Source organism: Teleopsis dalmanni, chromosome 2, assembly GCF_002237135.1.
Source record: "Teleopsis dalmanni isolate 2A chromosome 2, ASM223713v2, whole genome shotgun sequence".
Taxonomy (NCBI): Eukaryota; Metazoa; Arthropoda; class Insecta; order Diptera; family Diopsidae; genus Teleopsis; species Teleopsis dalmanni.
In genome coordinates, this window is record NC_051847.1 from 189888692 (window position 1) to 189911249 (window position 22558).

Genomic DNA, 22558 nt, shown 5'->3' on the forward strand with positions numbered 1-22558 from the left:
TTCTGCGGAATGTTTGTTTGTTTGTTTTTGCGTTATAATAACTTTAAATGTATGAACACTTCTTACCATTTTCTTTAAATAAAATATTTATCAGTAAGATTAATCTTAATATTTATTTATTAAAAATTTATTTAATTAATATAATCAATAAATTATTTACTGTACTATTTTTTTTATCAAAATATATAAAAATTAAACTGACTTACGTTAACCTTAAGTGTCTCTGTGTCTCTAACCCAATTTATGAAATGTACATAATTAATTCAAGTCATATCGATAAACTGATCAAAGAATTAATATAATTATTTTCAATATTTAATTCTCTTAATTACACTAACATCATAAATATAATTGTAACATAACATAGTATGTAAAGATCCAATCCTTTAGTCAATTCAAAACAACAAATGTAAGTTATACGCATATGTTATGTACATTTAATACAAGTTGTTAGATTTAAAATTAATTTATATAAATTGGATTATACATGTAAATATTTTTATTTTTATCAGATTCATCGAATAAACTAATTTTGCCTAACATAGTATTCAAAAATATTTGAACATTTGCTCTAGTTTTTATACTATATTCAAAATTCTCATGTACCATACTCACAAGCTGAACTTTTTAATCTTCTTAAAGAGCTACAGATTTGAACTCAATTTTTTTATGCTCTCATTTTCCACATTTATATGAGTATAAATTTCATATTCATTTCCAATAATAAACGATTACAGCGTTTCAGGAAGTTCATCTTTTATACATTCTGGCGATAAAATAACACTTTTACTACTTGTAGTAATGTTTTTAATTGGGTTTTGTTTAGAACCATCATATCCGTATAATTTTATGCGCAATCAATCGGAACTATTTATTTCTAATTTAAGCTCACATTTAGCATTGTTTAAAGGCTCCGTGTGCTCTTTATGTAGTTCAAGTATGTGAGCATTTAGAATTTTTACTGAATCGAATTCTTTATCACAAACCTTGCAATTTGCCCGTTCTGCTTTTTCCATATCTTAAATTAAGTAAATTTGTATTTAAATTATTTTATTATATATGGCTTTATGTAAAAATAAAATGCATTTTTCCTTATTTGTGATGAATGTAATTCGAAGTTATCTGATATACATACACATAGTAAAAAAAGTCTGCGTCCACTTACAAAATTTTTCTTAAATTTCGCATAACTTATTTAGTTTTTACTCAAATTGATTTCTGTTTTGCATATAATTGTGCAAATTGTTGCTTTTGCATATAATTGTGTTCAAAAGAATAAATATTAAATTTTTATGTAGTACTTCACTTCAAAAATCAATTTGAGTAAATATTAAATAAATTATGCGAAATTCAAGAAAAAATTTGTGGGTGAACGCAGACTTTCACTGCTATGTATATATACTAGTAACATATTTAAACAAATAAGTATACATACAGTTAGTTTTTATCTTTAAATAATTTACAAATATATTACACACAAATGCTAAACTGTTTTGAACTTATGTATTCTAAAAAAAGCTCACCTATGTTAAAGTCTTCCTCTGTCACATGAAAAGATTCTACCTGGGCTTCCTTTTTATTTTTGCTTTTAGATGAATGCATTTCGATGTGTTGCTCAAGCCTGTAAAATTAAATTAGTATTAAATTTATTCTATCAATTTAAATGAAATTACTTCTTATTGGTTTTGAATGTTTCCTCGCACTGATCGCAGCCAAATGTATTTGCATGCGTTTTACTATGATAACGAAGATCAACGGCTCGAATAAAACGCTTTCCGCAATCGTTACAAACGTGTGGCTTTTCATTAGTATGTCGTTTCATATGAAGATTTAGTGTTGCCCTACGAGCAAAACTTTGTTTACACTATAAAAAATATATATATGCATTATAATTAATATTAAATGTAAACAAATACTATATATATACTTCAGTGCACGTGAATTGTTTTTCACCAGTATGAATCTTCATGTGAAGCTTGAGTCCTTGCTTAACCACAAATCTTTTATTACACTATAAGAAATATGTATGCATACTTATTGTATTTACTGAATGAAATGAATATAAATGCAATACTTACTTCAGTGCATGAGTAGGGCTTTTCACCAGTATGTTGCCTCATATGCTGCTTTAGTGCATTGTTAAGCGTAAAACTTTTGTTACACTATAAAATAAATCTACTTTTATATATAATATTTAAATTAAGTTAATTGCAATATTTACTTCAGTACATTTGTAAGGTTTTTCACCATTATGGCGCATGATATGATTTTCGAGTCCTTCCTTGCTAACAAAATTTTGTTTACACTGTTAAAAATATTTATAAAAATTTTTGTTTTCATATATTAAATATCAAATAAAAGTAATTGAAATAGATATATACTTCAGGACATGCATAGAGTTTTTCACCAGTATGTTGATTCATATGAATATTGAGTGATCCCTTATTAGAGAAACGTTTATTACACTGTAAAATATATTTACTTGTTTTATATTTATTTTAAGATGAGATTATCTTCAATATTTTACTTGACTGCATATGTAAGGTTTTTCACCAGTGTGAGAACGACGATGAATTTTCAGTCTACTTAGAAATCGAAACTTCTTGTCACAGAAATCACAATCAAATTGAGGCTCTCCCGTATGTGCACTTTAATGAGCAACGTGTAAAAAACAAAAAAAATAATAATGGTTTATCATACTATTCATACATCATATTAACTCTACAAACTTACTTTGTGGTGTTTTTAGATACATCATCTGTTGTAGCTTGTTGCATAGCACTATCAACTTCAAACGAATTTCTTTTGTCTATGATTGCGCCAGTAAGAGTTTCTGTAGTAGTTTCTGGATCGGTTTTTATAGTTTCATTTTCTATTGTTATAACAGTATATTCTTCGTTTTCTAATAACACTTGTTCTGTGCTTGTTTCAGACATTTCAGTTTTTATAAATTGCTGCGTAAAACCAGTATCGTCAATATATGTAACATTATCAGCGGCTTTTAGATCTATCCTTATATTTTCATTTTGTAATCTAGTGCACATTTCGTTTTCTAATATTATTTTCTCAGCGGTTGCATCGGTTTTTGTTTTATTTTCTTTATACGAAAAATAAATTAAATTGATTTAAGAAACATCATCAAAATATGATTTACTACATTTGTTATTAACAAATAAATACAAATTATGCTTGATATTCATTACACTGTACAAAATATGTTAACTTTACATAAAACCCAAGGTGTGCTTTTCATCGGATTTATCGTCAACTTATACTCTGCACATCAACGCGAGGCCTATATGTTCCAATACTCGTTGACGATAAAGTAGATAACAACGTACCACAATATTGTATAAACACACATTTGTATAAATATGGTTTTTTGATTCACTTTGGGAGACTTAAGTTTTTCATCTCAACGCTTGGCTATGTGCTTATATATGACTATATGTTATATGTGATTATATATGAAGCATTCGATGTCGATAAGAAAATAATAATATAAGTATATAATATTATGTATAATAGATATGTATAATATTATGTACTGTATATGTAATAAATATGTATACGGTAATATATATATATACATACAATAAATATGTTTAAAATACTATAATTATACAGTTAATATGCAGTTTTTTAAGTTTTTTAGAAGTTAAGAATGTATTGGTTCTCATTGTAACGGAAACTTAAGAATTGATACATTTTGTTTGTTTTTTTTTACTTCGGCCGTTCGCGAGAAATGAAGAATTAGCATACAAATACGCAAATTATTTAATAGTATTTTATAAGATTAAATTCTATATATATTAAAAATAACATACGTATATGAACTCCATAATGAATTTTAAGTTTTTCCTCTGTCGCATATATCGCATGGCATTCCTTACATTTGAATTCTTGATTTTCGGCTTCATTGTTACAATTTGGCTCTGATGAATGAATTTTGGTATGCTGCTTTAATCTGCAAAATAAAATAGTTACAAAATTAGTACTACATTTCGGATATAAATCAAAATTTTTTTACTGTTTATTGGTTTTGAATTTTTCCTCACACTGATCACAGGCAAATGGGCGTAGATGAGTTTTACTATGGTAAAACACCTCAATAGCTCGCAGAAAACGTTTTCCACAATCAAGGCAAGCATGTGGTTTTTCACCAGTATGTATCTTTACATGGTGATTAAATACTTGCTTAGCCGCAAAACTTTTATTACACTATAAAAAATATTTGAACTTATTGTATCGACATCAAATGAAAATAGTAGTTTTAGTATTTACTTCACTGCATGTGTAGGGCTTTTCACCAGTATGTCGTCTCATATGAACATCGAGTGACTGCTTGGAAGTAAATCTTGTATTACACTGTAAGAAAATGTATCCTCATTATATATAATCTTAAATAAAAATAATTGAAATATATACTTCATGGCATGTGTAAGGTTTTTCTCCAGTATGTGTCTGCATATGAAGCTTGAAAGATGTCTTCAAAGAAAAACTGTTTTTATTTAAAGTTAAAAGAAAATAATTAAAATAAATACTTCAGTGCATTCATATGGTTTTTCACCAGTATGTCGTCTCATATGACTAAACAATCCTGCCTTACGAGCAAAACATTGTCCACACTATTAAAATTATATACATATTTTATTTAAACTTAAATTGAAATAATTGAAATGTATACTTCAGAACATTTGAAGGGTTTTTCACCAGTATGTCGTTTCATATGAACATAGAGCCCATTTTTACGCATGAAACATTGTTCACACTATGAAAATAATGTACACATTTTAATTGAACTTAAATGAAAATAATTGCAATATTTACTTTAGAGCATTTGAAAGGTTTTTCACTACTGTGACGTATTCCAGCGTGTGTGCTTTCGTAAACGCTACAGAAAACCAAAACAAAAAATTAATTATAATATTTTTTATTTCATAATAAATCTATTAACTTGCTTTAAATCTGTTAGTATGTTTTCTGTTAACAATTGGTCTGATGTTCTTTCATTTACTTCATCATTTATAAATTCTTCTGACACGGTGATACTTTCAAATGAGTTTCGGTTGTCTATTATTGCACCAGTAACTGTTTGAGAAACAATAGTTTCCGACTGCGTTTTAATAGTCTCATTTTCATTTAGTATATCATAGTGATCTTTTTCTTTTAATAATAAACTTTCTATACTTTTTTTATTTACTTCTTCTTTAGCACTAACTAGAGTTTCAGAAGCAATATCATTTAATTCCGTTTTGATACTCTCATATTCAATTACTTCATTTTCATACTTCATAAAAGGTTGTGAAATAATATCAGCTTCCGTTGACGTTTGTTCTACAAAATTTACTGGTAGCGTAACATTATTATTAGTTGTAACATTTTCCATTGAATTTTCGTTGAAATCATCAATTCTATAAATTTTTGTTACTGAGAAGATGGAAGGATTCTGTTCTAATTTTGGACTAAGCTTAACATTCTGGAAGGTTTCAGATCCACCTTTTTCAATCTCAAGTATATGCAAATTTGGAGTATCAAATGAATCTGATTCTTTTTCACGAATCACACAATCTACTCGTTCTTTTTCTATGCCATTTAATAGGTCACTATTATATTTAGCTAAAATATATACAAAATTTTTATTAGATATTTAATTTTAACACTTCTTTCATATTACATTATAAATTGATCATAATACTTAATATTAAATATATTTAATATAAATATATATATAATATATAAATATATATATAATATATAATTATATATATAATATATAAATATATTTATTTTTATATAATTACATAGACTTGATTTCAATGGTTGTAAGAATACGATGATATACGAGTATATATAGTGATATATGTGTATATTTCGATTTGATAAAAATATAGACAGAATAGTTTTAATTTTTATTGATTGATTTTGTGAATAACATTTATTCAAGATAAACATTTCATAAGTCTTTTGAATTTACTTTTGAAATTTATCGTTCTGCTCACAAATAATCCCAGAAAACATATAAACTATTATATTGAATAAGGAATTTAAACCCAGAAAATGTAGAATTACTATTGTATTTCTTTCAGTTTTAAAAACATAAAAAATAATTTAGTGTTAAAAATACGTCACCTGTATGAACTTCCATATAATGAGTATCAAGTTCTTTCTCTGTTACATGCATCGCCTCGCATTCTTTGCATTTGAACTTATGCTCTTGGACTTCATTTTCAAAGTTGTGATTTGATAAGCCTGTTGCGGTATGTTGCTGAAGTCTGCAAAATAAAATTATTATTAAAGTTATTCCATTCATCATATAGAATGAATTACTCGTTGGATTTAAATTTTTCTTCGCACTGGTCGCAAGTAACTGGACTAGTTCCACTGTGGTGGCGTAGTTTAAGACGTCGTATAAAATATTTTCCACAATCTTTACAAACGTGTAAGTTGTCACTACTGTGTTTCAGCATATGATGATAGAGTGCAGTTTTAATAGAGAAATTTTTATTACACTACAAAATACATACTATTTTATTCAATCTTAAATAAAAATAATTTATATATATACTTCAGTGCAGGTGTAGGGTTTTTCACCAGTATGTCCCGCCATATGATTATGGAGCAAATGCTTAGCGGTGAAACCTTGTTTACACTACAAAAATTTAAGTTTATTATTCAACGGTATATAAAAATAGGTAATATTTACTTCAATGCACGTGTAAGGAGTTTCATTGATATTTCGTGCCTTGTGATTGTAGAGTGAATGCTCAGCAGTTAAACTTTGATTATTCTATTAAAATTAAAAAAAAAATCATTATTACTATATTATTAATTATTTTAAGAAATAATGATATTTACTTCAGTGCATTCGTACAACCCTACGCCAGTGTGTATCTTCATATGACGTTTGAGTGCATGCTTAACAGTAAAGCTTCTGTTACACTGAAAAAATTTTTACTTATTGTATTTAATCTTAAACGTATATATAATTTAAATAATTACTTCTGTGCATACGTGGGGTTTTTCACCAGTATGTCGCCTCATATGAAACTTGAGAGCATGCTTTATAGCAAAACTTTTATTGCACTATAAAAAATATTTATTTATTATATTTATTCTTAAATAAATATGATTTCGATATTTACTTCAGTACATGTGTAGGGTTTTTCACCAGTATGTAGCATCATATGATACTTAAGAGCATGCTTAACAGCAAATTTTTTATTGCACTATAACCAATGTTTATTTATTATATTTAATTTCAATTTTTAATAAAAATAATTGTAATATTTACTTCAGTACACGTGTAAGGTTTCTCACCAGTATGAGAAACACGATGATTTTTCAGCGAGCTCATATTCGGAAATTTCTTTTCACAAAAATCACAAGCAATAAGTTGTTTTTCTTTCTGCATATTTTTAGGAACTCTGTGAAAAATTTGGAACAAAATTAAATATATATTATGTTATTTGTATATTATTAAAAATTTACTTCAAAGCCGGTAATTCATTGTTGATCAATAAATTCTGTGTGGTTGTTTCAGTTAAGTTATTTGCTATTAACTTTTGTGGATCACTATCACCTTCGATTGTAGGTCCATCATTTATAACTGTACTAGTCTCTGTTTCAAGAATACTAATTTCTGGCTCCTTTTTAATAGTTTCATTTTCTATCGTTATAACAGAGTACTGTTCGATTCCTAAAAATAAATTTTCTGTACTACCTTCAGATAATTCATTTTTTTTATATTCTTTCTCATCAACACCATCGTCGAATATAGCACAATCATTTATAACTGGATCAATTAGAGTATCAGGAATAGTAGCCCTTAGCTCTATTTTTGTAGTCTCGTTGTCTATTATTATTGTAGAATACTCCCTAACCACAGTACTTCTTTCATTTACTGCTTCTTCTATAAATTCTTGTTTAGGAGTGTCATTTTCAAACAAAATTTCATTTTTTGTTATCGCACCAACTAGATTGTGAGGAATAATAACTGTTGGTTCCGTTTCAATACTTTTGTTTTCTATCGTTAGAACATTTCTTGGCATTTCTTCATCTTTCGAAAAATGTGAAATAACCTTATCTTCCATTGATGAATATTTTGTTGGTGACATTATATTATTATTAGTTGAAACATTTTTAATTGGAAGTTCGTTTAAATCATCAAGTCTGTAAATCTTTGTTAGCGAAGACACAGAATTATTTAGTTCTAATTTTGGTGAATTTTTAGTACTTCGATTAGTCTCAGAATCTTTTTTAATTGATGTGAATTCTTTATGACGAGTCACAGAGCCTTTTTGTTTCTTCGTATTGTGTTTGGCTGAAATAAATGCATCTATTAAAAAGGTCTTATTTTATGTGACTTTATATGTTATTCATAATATATATGTTAATATTTAAAAATTTTTTGTTTAAAATTGATTAATAATAAGCACTGTTTTTTACGTATAAAGGTGTTCCCGGTATTTCTTGAACTTACAAAATATGTTAAAATATAAACTATAATTTCGTACCGACATTCAAAGGTTGTTCAAACTTAATAGTATCTATCATGTATAATTTGTATGGTTATAAAATTAGTTTTGATTTGGAATAAAGTATTGATCAGTTAATAAAATTATTTCGATAATTAACATTTATATTTATTTAATTAATCTATAAATTTAAATAACAAAAATTTTAAACTATTTTCATATGAAATGCGGTTTTAAAATTAACACACGATTCAAACATTATGTGATTGATTAGAAATTTAAACTCAAAGTAACAATCATTTTAAAATATAAAATTACTCTTTTACTTTTATGTACTTCCATATTATAATGAGTTTTGAGTTCTTCCTTTGTCGCATACATCGTTTTACATTCTTTGCATTTAAATTTATGCTCTTGGGATTCATTTTTATCCTTGCTTTTAGATGAATGAATTCTGATATGTTTCTTAAGTCTACAAAATTGAAATATTATTATAATCAAATTAATCAAGAAGAATTACTTACTCCTTATTGGTTTTGAATTTTTCTTTACATTGATCGCAAGCGAATGGACGTGCATGAGTTTTGCTATGATAGTCTAGATTAAGGGCACGTATGAAACGTTTTCCACAATCTTTGCAAACGTGTGGTTTTTCAGCAGCATGTCTCTTCATATGATGATAGAGTGAACTCTTAATAGAAAAGCTTTTGTTACACTATAAAACATTTCGTTGTTAATTAATTTTAAATGAATATGATTGAAATATATACTTCAGTGCATTTGTGTGGTTTTTCACCGGTATGACGCGTCATGTGATCATGGAGTGAACGTTTAGCAGTGAAACTCTGATTACACTGTAAAAATTTTAACTTTATTAATTATTTAATATTAAATAAAAACAATATTGATATATACTTCATTACACTTGTAGGGCCTTTCGCCAGTATGTGTTTTCATATGACGAGTAAGTGCATGTTTTAGAGCAAAAGTTTGATTACACTGTACAAAAATATATAATTATTATACTTAATAAAAGTAACAAATGTATACAAAGGTGCGAACAGTAATGAATTACAATAACAAAAGTGTTATCTTTAGTTTATTTATTTGAATGACTATACATATTAAAGCTATTTCAAGCATTGTCAAATACACAGCATAAGCGGTATTTCTACATGGACTACACATGTTAGGCTTGAATTTTTGATATATCGAACATTTGAAACAATAATACGTCTCGCTTATTAACAAAGTATGCCAATGTTGGTAAAATTTTAAACAGTTGCCATGCTTTTGTTAGAATATACGTTATAAAACACAGCCTGTATAAATGCAATTAGCTACTAACTATTAAAACAGCTGTATAGTTAGCTCAAGAGTTAACTTGATTAAAAATTTATTTTAATTTTAATTTTTAATTAAAAATTAACTATTATATTCATTTTAGCATATTTTTTTAAACTATCTGTTGGCAAAGTATTATTTTCAAGCACATCGTTACTCGTTACTTATTGTTACAGAGAAATTATGCTAAACGTTATTCTACCGATCGTCAAAACAAATCATTACTGTTGGAACCTTTATACTTAAAAAATAGTTCATTTTCAACACTATTGATTTTACTTAATAAATTAAAATTAAAAAAAAAAATTGCAATATTAACTTGATTGCATAGATAAGGTTTTTCACCAGTATGTCGCCTCATATGATACTTGAGAGCATGCTTAACTGCAAAACTTTTATTACACTATAAAAAATATATATAGATGTTATATTTAATATTATATAAAATCATAGCACAACTTACTTCAGTACACGCAAATAATTTTGTACCAGTATGCCGCGTCATATGACATTTAAGTGTATTCATATGAGAAAAGCTTTGATTACACTATTAAAATTACATATTATATTTTAAATAAATGTTATATATTAAATATATTTACTTCAGTGCATGTAAAAGGTTTTTCACCAGTATGTCGCCTCATATGACGATTGAGTGACTCCTTAACAGAAAAGCTTCGATTACACTATAAAATATTGCTTATAATATTTAGTATTAAATAAAATGGATTGCAATATATACTTCAGTACATGAGTAAGGTTTTTCACCAGTATGAGAACGACGATGATCTTTTAATGCACTTAATGATGGAAATTTCTTCTCACAAAAATCACAAACAACGCGATTTTCTCCATATCTCTCATGTTGTTTTTCATGCAACTTCAAAAGGTTAACTGTTCGTAATTTTGCATTACATGTAGTGCAAGGAAATGCGTCAGATTCCGAATGAGTTATGAAAATATGTCGCTCGTAGCTAATTGAAGTTTTAAAAGATTTTGTACAACCAGAACATTTTATTGGACCCAACTGAAAAATAAAATAGTGTGAGTAAAAAGTTAGTTACATTTAATTACTTGAAAAATTTTGAAAAAATAATCTTTTCACTGAATTAATAAATAATGTATAAAAGAACTTTAACTGATATTTCTAGAATTCGTTACGTTAGGAAATAAAAAAATTACAAATACATTTAAAAATACCAAATAATTATATATGCCATAATAAGATTTATAATTAGTTATATTGCATTATTTAATATAAAATAATATAATAACTTATTTTATAAAAAATCAATTAATATAAGAAAGCTTGACATTCATTTGTGGTGAGAAAATACACTGTAATTACCCTTTTATCTTTGATGTTTACTAGATTTGAATAAATGTACATAGTTATTGCTTTTTAATTTTTTAAAGAAAAATATATTAAACAAAAAGCAAAACGTAACTACAAAGGATGATGGTTCCAAAAATGACCGGGTCTACATCCCGAAGCTACTCGTCGCCAGGGACGACCAAGTGCCGTTCGACATCTCCCAGAAAGACTTCACAAGAAGCTCCCAGTGGGCTACAACAACCACAAAGGATGATATATAAAAACAAGAACAGTCAAACAAGAAATCGATTGTTTTCACGTTATTAGTTTTTACTAAAGTTAAATAAATTTTATTTTCCCTGTAGCAGATACTGAGCTTTAGAAAAATTAATGATTCGAAAGAAATTTTTAGGGTAAACTTTTAATAAATGAATTTGCTGAATTATATATTATAGAAATTAAAAACAAAAGGAGTTTTTACATTCGAAATTTTCTTTGTGTTCTATAGTGTAATATTGAATAATAAAATTGCAAACATTTCAGTATACAACTACATTACGAAATTAAATTTTTGGTCACATTTATGTTTTATCGAAAAGTATTTTGATGAACATTTTAAATACAATACTTTATTTGACAAATAAGACTGGTAAAAAAACAAAAACTTACATGAAATGTATCATAACTTTCGCCACAGCAAAAGCATATATTGTCCCGCTCCATATTAACTGCATCCTCTTCGATTTTCTCAATATTTGTCATCATTTCTATATTTGGTAGGTGGAACCCAGTATTCAAGTGACACAAGTTTAAATGTTTTTCAAGCTCCTATAGAAGAAGACAAGATTTAGAAAAACTTTAAAAAAAATAAAATCCAGTACTTACGCTAAATCGTCTAAACGACTTATAACAATTACCGCATTTCTGTTCTTGAGTACAATCTTCTTCTGAAGTATCATTGCTTAAATCTACCATATTAAATTCAGTAGTTGTTTCCGATTTTACTACACTATCAGTTAGTGTAAAATCAACTATAGGGCCTTCCTCGCCTCTAATGGAAATTGTTTTTAAAACGTGACTCATTTCTTTTAATTTCAGCTTTCAAATGTTTTCTCATTAAAAATAATCCCAGTTCAATCCAGAATTAAAGTCGTAACATTGTACATTGTCATCAGCACAGCGAAAATAATATTTATTTACATATAAATAAAACATCAGTTTATTTTTCAAAAGATTGGCAAATAACAAACGCACTTCCATACAGAAAGCTCGGTATATTGTTTTCAAATAGAGTAAACACAAAGTGAAGTTGGTTTGCAATGGCACAACAATTGTATCTTCATTGAGGCAGAAGTAAGAAATACTTTTTATTGTACTTCATTAACAAATCGTATATATATATACATATATATCTAAATTTGTTTACATATTGTTTACCTAATACCACATTCACTATATTGAACATTGAAATGACAAATGCAATTTAAAAAAAATCATAATTTATTATGCATACCAGAGTTGCAATTTATGCAGGACAAAAACTTCATATTTACATAAAACAGATTTAGTTCATAAGGGTATCATACGTGCTCAGTAACTCGGCAACATATATGTTTATGCGTTATTCAATGTTACCGAGTTAAGAAATTACCAAACATCAAGACTAAAATTTTTTCTGATATTTTGTAAAACATCAGCTGATTTTTATTATTGTGCAGTGCTGCGAAATATTTTGATTTATTTGGAATTTGAAGTGTTTCAAATAATATTAAATAAATAAATTTTAGTAGAAATAAAATAATTATATAAATAATTCTACTTTTTCATCATTTTACTTTCAATTTTTATGCTTTTGTGTAAAACAAAATCAGCAAAAATAAAAGCGGTTTCGTTGACACTTCAATATTAACCAGAAAACGTTCATACATTTGTCATTTTATTGTTAAACTATTCGAGAAACGTTTATTACCCTCAGTTAATTTTTATTTCATCTTGAATTTCATAATAGTCCGTTGTAAAATTTTATATTGATACTGTTTTTGGCTCTAAATTGAAAGATAATGTATAAATGAAATTCCGATGAATTATATAGACAACTAATAGTCCGTTTCAGCTGGCATTGATTTATTGCAATTATTTAAAATATATGTTTAAGCTGCACATTCATTGTAATTGTAATAAACGAAAAATGTAGTTTTTTACTTACTTAACAACGCTATCATCCATCACTTACGTAATTGCCTAATAAGAAACAGAAACACTGTTCTAATGTTTTTACGTTACTTAACAACGCTATCATCCAACATCCAAAGAACGAGCCTTTCGTTGAAACGAAGGCTGAAGTTAAGGGACATTTCAAATGTAACTATGTGTAAGATAAATTTTAAGCAAAAGATAAGTTGAAATAACTAAGAAGTGACATTTTTTTTAAACAGCTGCAAATAATTTAAATATATAGAAAAAAACTGTAACTATTATTAATTTAAAATAGAGTGAAAAATAATAATTGACATACCTGAAACCCACTACAGCTAATTAAACTGTTGAATGCCATCCTTTATAGGTTTAATAATCAACTTTTACAATTTCCCAGATACAAATGGTGTTTGGAGCATGTAATTTTTAACATTAGATTTGTAAACAAAAAACATATGATTTGTTTAATTTGGCACAGTATAAACACTTTCCAAATTAACTTAATTTAATTTTAACGAAATTGATTAAATTTGGCTGTCTGAACATAGTATAAGTATATTTTGTTAATAAAAAAATAAATATGCATTTATTGATACATATTCAAAATTACATGATAATTACAAAGTAATAATATTTTTTTGCGGATAGGATGAATCCAATTTGTAATGATAATAACAGTCAAATAATATATGCATTTTATACATAATATGTGTGGTAAAAATATTTTAAAGACTATCGAAATTTTTTATATATATATGGTATTTAAATTTTTGCATAGGATTATAAAGTTTTTATTTTAAACAATGCATTTCAAAAACTCTAAATTTAAATTATATTTAAGTTTGGTGGAACACACCATAATAATAAGAATTAGCAAATATTTAACTGAATACAAAAAAAATTTCAGACCTGATGATTGGGTAATTTGTTAAATGGGTAACGTTGTAATCTTAGAAAAACAAATATCCACAATATTTCCTCACTCTACCGAGTTATCGAGGTTTGAATACCCCTATTATATATAACTATAAATACAACGAATATTACAATGTCTGTCAAAATGTGATCTAATGAATATATACAATTCGTTTCGTAGTTATTTTTTATTTTTTTCGTACTTATTTTTTATTTTTACTTTTAACACACTATAAAAAATATATATAGATTTGTATAACATTTCATCTTATTTACACTTATTTGCAATATTTACTTCAGTCTAGAGTTTTTCACCAGTATGTCGTCTCATATGAATTTTTAGCCCTTGCTTACGAACAAAACTCTGTTGGCACTATGAAATATATTTAATTATGATTTTTAATCTTAAAGGAAAATAATTGCAATATTTACTTCAGTGCATGAATAGGGTTTTTCACCAGTATGTTGTCTCATATGAATATTAAGCACATGCTTACGAGCAAAACTCCGTTGGCACTATGAATTATATTTAATTATGATATTTAATCTTAAAAGATAATAATTGTAATATTTACTTCAGTGCATGGATAGGGTTTTTCACCAGTATGTTGCATCATATGAATGTTAAGTCCATGCTTATAACCAAAACTTTTATTACACTGTAAAATATATTTATTAATTAAATTAAATCTAAATATATTTAATACTAAATAAACCTAATTGCAATATTTACTTCAGTGCACTGATAAGGTTTTTCACCAGTATGTTGTCTTATGTGACGATTAAGAGACTGCTTCAAAGCAAAACTTTTATTACACTGTGAAAAATATTTATTTATTATATTAACTTTTAAACATTGTTAAACGCTATACTTACCTCAATGCATGAGAAAAGCTTTTCACCAGTATGTCGCTTCATATGACACTTAAGTGTGCTCTTTCTAGAAAATCTTTGATTGCACTAATAAAATTATATACTTATTATATATTAATTTAAAATAAAATAAATTAAAAATTTACTTCGGTACATTTATAAGGTTTCTCATCAGTATGAGAACGACGATGATTTCTTAATGTGCTGCAAAACCGAAACTTCTTCTTACAAAAGTCACAAGCAAAATATCGCTTTTCTGTGGTTATACCTTTATGAATACTATACCATTTCATACAAAAGTTTAAATATATATTATTTATATATTACAATTAATTTTTTAACTTACTTCGAAATTGATAATTCCTTTTCGTTAAAGGAATTTTCTGTGGTTGTTTCAGTTGCATTATTTTTTCTTAAATTTTGTACTTCACTGCCACTTTCGAACGAGGTTCCATTGTCTGTAATTGTACCACTGAGTGTTTCAGTGAGAGCAGTTTCCGGTTCCATTTTTATGAATTCATCTTCTATCGTGTTATTTTCTGTACAAGCTTCATAAGTTTCAGTGTTTACAAAGCCCGGTAGAATAATGCCACTAGTTTGATTTTCGAAAACTATAGTTCCTGGTTCCAATTTTGTTGTCTCATTTTCTATCATTATTACAGAACAGTCTAGATTTTCTAATAACAAACTCTCTGTTGCTTTTTCATTTATAAAGTTTTGTTCAACACCAGCTAGAGTTTCTGAAGCAATATCGTTCAGCTTCTGTATAATACTCTCATTTTTAATTACTTCATTATCATACTCAACATGAGGTTGTGGAATAACGTCTGTTTCCGTTGATATTTGTTCTTTAAGTTTCTCTGGTAGCGTAATATTATTATTAATTGTAATATTTTCAGTTGAATTTTCGTTGAAATCATCAATTCTGTAAATCTTTTTTATCGAGAAGATGGAACGATTTGTTCCTAATTTTGGAGTAAGCTTTCCTTTGTCGAAGGTCTCAGACTCATCTTTGTCAATCTCAAGTATATGAGAATTTAAAGTTTCAACTGAATCGAGCACACAATCTGTTCGTCCAGTTGCTATATCATTTAATATAACAATAATATGCATTAAATATTTAATTAGAAATTATCTTGTATTATATTATTTATTACATATAACATTAATTTTAATATTAAAAATAATTATATTTTATATATAGTTATACCCTGGCTTTAGGAGTATATATAAAAGTATATACATAAATTGGTTTGATAAAATATGAAAATAGTATTCCTTTTACTTATTGATTTTGTGAATGTAATTTATTCAAAATATACATTCCATGTCTTTAGGAAATAAAACCTCTCCTTAAAAAATAAAAAATGTATATGTTCTAATAATACCTCACCTACATGAACTTTCATGTCATAATGCTTATTAAGTTCCTCCTCTGTTGTATACATCACTTCGCATTCTTTGCAACTGAATTTATACTTTTGGGTTTCATTTTCATCATTGCTTTTGGATGAATGAATCCTAATATGTTGCTTAAGTCTGTAAGATTAAAATATTATAATATTTATTCCGATAATTAAAAGGATTTACTTACCCCTTGTTGGATGTGAACCTTTTTTGATACTGATTACAGGTAAATGCAGGTAGATGAATGCTCTTGTGGCGATGTAGATTACGACCTCGTTTAAAACGTTTTCCACAATCTTTACAAACATATGGTTTTTCAGTAGCATGTCTCTTCATATGACAATAGAGTGAACTTTTAATAGAATAACTTTTATTGCACTACAAAAACATATACTATTTTACTTATTGTTATATAAAAATAATTAATGTATCTACTTTAGTGCATGAATAGGGTTTTTCTCCGGTGTGTAGGGCCATGTGGTCATTGAGTGAACGCAAATCATTGAAATTTTGATTACACTATAACAATGAAACCTTATTATTTTTTTTTAAATATAATGGTGAATATAATGGTGATACTTACTTCAGTGCATGGATAGGGTTTATCACCAGTATGACGATTCATATGACGATTGAGTGCATGCTTAACAGAAAAACTTTTATTACACTGTAAAAAATAATTATTTTTTTAATTAGTCTTAAATAACAATAATTTAAATATTTACTTCTGTACAAGAATACGGCTTTTCGCCATTATGTCGCCGCATGTGACAGTTGAGTGCATGCCTAACAGCAAAACTTTGATTACACTATAAAACATATTTTATTGTAAGAATTGTAAATAAGTGAAAATAATTTAAATATTTACTTCTGTGCATGAGTAAGGTTTTTCACCAGTATGTCGCCTCACATGAAGATGAAGTGATTGCTTAGCAGTAAAACTTTGATTACACTATAGAAAACATGTACTTATTATATTTAATCTTAAATAAAAATTATTTAGATATTTACTTCTGTGCATGAGTACGGTTTTTCACCAGTATGTAGCCTCATATGAATGTTAAGGGAATGCTTAAAAGCATAACTTTTACTACACTGTAAAAAATATTTATTTATTATATTAAATTTTAAACATTGTTAAACGTTATACTTACTTCAGTGCATAAGAAGGATTTTTCACCTTTATGTCGCTTCAAATGATAATTTAGAGCACGTTTAGTAGAAAAACTTTGATCACACTATAAAAATAAATACGTGTTATGTATAATCTTATATAAAAATTAGCACTTACTTCTGTACACTTAAAGAATTTTTCACCAGTATGTCGAGTCATATGACACTTAAGTGTGCTCTTTGCAGAAAATCTTTGATTGCACTAAAAAAATTATATACTTACTATATATTAATTTTAACAAAAATAAGTTAAAAATTTACTTCGGTACATTCATAAGGTTTCTCATCAGTATGAGAACGACGATGATTTCTTAATCTGCTGTAAAACCGAAACTTCTTCTTACAAAAGTCACAAGCAAAAAATCGCCTTTCTGTCATACTTTTATGAATACTATACCATTTCATACAAAAGTTTAAATATATATTATTTTTATATAACAATTAATTTTATAACTTACTTCGAAATTGATAATTCGTTTTCGTTAAAGGGATTTTCTGTGGTTGTTTCAGTTGCATTATTTTTGTTTAAATTTTGTACTTCACTGCCACTTTCGAACGAGGTTCCATTGTCTGTAATTGTACCACTGAGTGTTTCAGTGAGAGCAGTTTCCGGTTCCATTTTTATGAATTCATCTTCTATCGTATTATTTTCTAATAATACATTTTCTGTACAATCTTCATAAGTTTCAGTGTTTACAAATCCCGGTAGAATAATGCTACGAGTTTGAGTTTTAAAAACAATAGTTCCCGGTTCCAATTTTGTTGTCTCATTTTCTATCGTTATTACAGAACAGTCTAGGTTTTCTAATAACAAACTCTCTGTTGCTTTTTCATTTATAAAGTTTTCTTCAACACCAGCTAGAGTTTCTGAAGCAATATCGTTCAGCTTCTGTATAATACTCTCATTTTTAATTACTTCATTATCATACTCAACATGAGGTTGTGGAATAACGTCTGTTTCCGTTGATATTTGTTCTTTAAGTTTCTCTGGTAGCGTAACATTATTATTAATTGTAATATTTTCAAATGAATTTTCGTTGAAATCATCAATTCTGTAAATCTTTTTTATCGAGACGATGGAACAATTTGGTCCTAATTTTGGAGTCAGTTTTTCTTTGTCGAAGGTCTCAGACTCATCTTTGTCAATCTCAAGTATATGAGAATTTAAAGTTTCAATTGAATCGAGCACACAATCTGTTCGTCCAGTTGCTATATCATTTAATATAACAATAATATGTATTAAATATTTAATTAGAAATTATCTTGTATTATATTATTTATTACATATAACATTAATTTTAATATTAAAAATAATTATATTTTATATATAGTTATACCCTGGCTTTAGGAGTATATATAAAAGTATATACATAAATTGGTTTGATAAAATATGAAAATAGTATTCCTTTTACTTATTGATTTTGTGAATGTAATTTATTCAAAATATACATTCCATGCGTTTAACATTTTCTTCAGAAATTGTTATGAACTAGAAAATTAAACTCTAAGTACCAACCGAATCGAATAAAACCACTCCTTAAAAAATAAAAAATGTATATGTTCTAATAATACCTCACCTGCATGAACTTCCATGTCAATATGCTTATTAAGTTCCTCCTCTGTTGCATACATCACTTCGCATTCTTTGCATCTGAATTTATACTTTTGGGTTTCATTTCCATCATTGCTTTTGGATAAATGAATCCTGATATGTTGCTTAAGTCTGCGAGATTAAAATAATATTTATTCCGATAATTAAAAGGAATTTATAATAATAATCATAATATAATAAAGCTTAAAAAACAGTCAACAGATATAAAATGAATTAATTAATTGATAATAAAATTTCCTCAATTTATTCCAATATTGCTACTTTTAAGTAAGTAAAGTATACCCACATTATTCTAATGATACCAATTTAAATGCTATTAAAGCTTTCATAATTGGACGACGGTTAAAAAATTTAAATCCAGCATTTGCAATAAATCGTCTTAACGACTTATAACAATTATTGCACGTATTCTTAAGTACAACCTATAGCATCTTCTGCTGAACTATCTATTATTAATTAATGTAAAATTAACTATCACTATTTAACTCAAATCGGCTCTACTTAATTTTTTTTCTTAATTTACATTTGAGATTCTAAGTTTTTTATTTATATTAGAATCTACTTATATTCTATAATATTAGTATTTATTTATTTATAAATATACGCAAATAAATAAAATCAAATCCACAAGGTTTTCATATTAACACAACGAAGATTGTGTATTTAAAATTCTGAAAGAAAAAACATTCATTTTATAAATTTGTAATTCAGATTTGATTGATTATTTTTTTAATAAGAAACTTTTTTATTATTCATACATTACTTTTATATGTTTTTATATCTTGAAAAAACTATTGCCAAGTCAGTTTACAACTTATATCCTTATTTACAATTGATATGACTCAGTTTGCTGTTTCCAATTAAACCAAAAGTAAATTTGTATTACAAGTCACAATACAATATGAGTTGAATAACTTTTTATTACTATTTCATTAATAAAACTTTTAATACATATTTTATAACAACAAAAATCCTTTTTGTTGTGCACCTAATATTTGTTATTATTTAAAGGATTAATATGACGTACCTATATAATTAAAAAAACAAATTCAAAATTCGTCCCAGAGTTGCAATTTATGCAACATGACAAGTTCATATTTACACATAAGAAATTTATTTTATGTATTGATCCGATCACAAAAATTATATTAATTTCTTATTTCATTATAATAATCTGCTCCAGTATAATTTTGAGGGTGTCTGAATTTGACGGTAAAATGTTGACAAGTTCAACATTCGAAGTAACTTTTTTCACTAAGCTACATATCAATAAAGCTCAGTTTAAAACAAATCAGATTTCTAAGAAAGGAATTTTTAAAATCATGATGACAATAATTATTTCGAAATCATTGTGGTTGCGATTTATGATTCACAATGTTTTCTAACAGTGACTCTAATCATGGGTTAGTAAACTCTGACGTAAACATATATTCAGTTAGTATTTCTAATTTTTTTAAACAGTATCAATTTTTTTTAAACGTGAAGAGTAGAATAAAATGTTTGCTTTTAATGATGAAAAAATTATTATATGACAAATAATAAAGCTATTATTATGCAAATATTCTTAAGAGTGACTCTGTCACGGTTAATAAACTCTGATGCATGCATTTATTCAATTAGAGTTTCTAATTTTTACATACAGTATTCATTTATTCTACAATTATACAGAATGTTTGATTTTGATGATGAACAAGTTTTAAGTCGTTTTATTTCACTATTAAAAATTATAACGTATTAAAACTAGCCATAATAGTGACACAATTATTAACGAAAAAACTTATCGTGTAATTAAATCTGAAACTGTGATCACAGTGGTTTGTTAATCACTGCAAATTGGATTATATTGCAATCACAATCATAGTTTATGAAATTATAATCACAGTTTGCAAGATAGCAATCAATCAGAGTTTGTGAAATTGTGTCTAATCATCATTTGCATAATTGTGATTAATAACAGTTTGTGAGCTTGTGATCAATCTTAGTTCTGAAATTGTGATCAAGCTTAGCTTTCGTAAACTATGATCGCAATCACTTCAACTATAAACATTTTTTGCTAAACTGTGATAACAATTATAGAGGCAACCCAAAAGTGATTGAATTGCTGTTCAGCTGAAGCAGGGATCACAGTGACTTACTACGATTTGTGATTCACTAAAAAACTTTCATGTTTCGTTTAAAACTTGTTGTAAAGTATAGAATATTAAAAAAAATTGCAAAAAAGAAAACTTTTTAGACAAGAACTTGGGAAAAAAACAGAAATTTAATCAACAGAAAAGCAAATAAATGATTATACTATGGAAATCTTTCGAATGATAATTTCCACAATATAATTTTGGTGAAATTTTATTCTGTATTCAGATTTTGTTGATTATGAAGACAACACCAGAAAATACTCTGTAAAAAGTTAGAAATCTCCAAAATCTATATAAAGGATTAACTCTATCTACTATTGTTAGGGACTTCCTTCTTCTTCTTTTCACAACATGTGAGATATACATTACATAGTTATTAATATACATATATATGTGGAATATATATTATTAACTACTTTAGATTAGTGTTATTTAAGTTAAGAGAGAATGTTCGTTTATTTCTTTTTGCATTGTAATAACTTTGAATGTATATTGATTATATTTATTTTCCAAACAAAAATGTTTATCTTATCGATAATAATTCTAATATTAACTTGTTGAACGTTTATTTAATTAATTTATTCCATAAATTATTTATTGCATCTTATTTCTTTTATTAATCAAAATTTTAAATAATTGTAAAAAATAACAATAGTCATCATTAAACTAACTTACATAAATCTTAAGCGTATCTTAACCAATATATAAAACTTAGAACACTAATTCGAGTCTACACTTGTAGATAAATGTTAGTTACCATACTTCAGATCGATCGAATAAATTAATTTCTTTCACTTCAACATCCAGAAATTTTCGTACATTTTTTCTCATTTTTAATCATTTTGGAATACTCCATGTTTCACAATGACAAGTTGTACTTCATGGTCTCCGAAAAATTTATCTATCCGTAATGATAATAACTATAAATTCTTAAGACATAACAGTTTCTGACTCCACTTTTATACTCTCATTTTCTACAGTTATATCAGTGTAAATTTCATTTTCCAATAAAAATTTCTCTGTGCTAGTTTCAGCCACTTCTTCTTTTATAAATTGTGGTAAAATAACAAAACCTTCGATCGATGTTTGTTCTGCATATTTTTCAGTAGTTGCA

General features: G+C 26.6%; 1 protein-coding gene across 1 annotated transcript; it reads right to left on the minus strand.

Annotated features, from left to right (window-relative positions):
- Positions 1-425: 425 nt before the first annotated feature.
- On the minus strand, positions 426-20271 carry LOC119676414. Its single transcript, XM_038087653.1, has 56 exons — positions 20076-20271; positions 19278-19423; positions 18159-18909; positions 17962-18091; positions 17819-17902; positions 17682-17765; positions 17539-17622; positions 17396-17479; positions 17253-17336; positions 17111-17194; positions 16963-17046; positions 16715-16905; positions 16514-16659; positions 15467-16202; positions 15267-15399; positions 15124-15207; positions 14981-15064; positions 14823-14906; positions 14680-14763; positions 14552-14620; positions 12022-12234; positions 11806-11964; positions 10564-10848; positions 10424-10507; positions 10285-10368; positions 10141-10224; positions 9393-9476; positions 9248-9331; positions 9002-9192; positions 8804-8949; positions 7492-8323; positions 7295-7427; positions 7146-7229; positions 7003-7086; positions 6859-6942; positions 6707-6790; positions 6569-6652; positions 6331-6512; positions 6133-6275; positions 4962-5619; positions 4831-4894; positions 4688-4771; positions 4545-4628; positions 4429-4488; positions 4285-4368; positions 4031-4221; positions 3828-3967; positions 2734-3097; positions 2528-2648; positions 2382-2465; positions 2222-2305; positions 2079-2162; positions 1928-2011; positions 1674-1864; positions 1524-1621; positions 426-1018 (listed from the first exon to the last, which is right to left on the minus strand). The coding sequence occupies exons 2-56, from the start codon at positions 19330-19332 to the stop codon at positions 858-860; spliced, it is 8895 nt and encodes a 2964-aa protein (XP_037943581.1). The 5' UTR covers positions 19333-19423; positions 20076-20271; the 3' UTR covers positions 426-857.
- Positions 20272-22558: the final 2287 nt, after the last annotated feature.

Coding starts and splice junctions, on each gene's coding strand:
- LOC119676414 (XM_038087653.1), bottom strand. CDS start 19,332: ATGTATGCAACAGAGGAGGAACTTAATAAGCATATTGACATGGAAGTT. Junction 17,903..17,961: donor AACCTTATGAATGTACCGAA/GTAAATTTTTAA, acceptor TAATTTTTTTAG/TGCAATCAAAGATTTTCTGC. Junction 4,629..4,687: donor AACCCTTCAAATGTTCTGAA/GTATACATTTCA, acceptor TAATTTTAATAG/TGTGGACAATGTTTTGCTCG.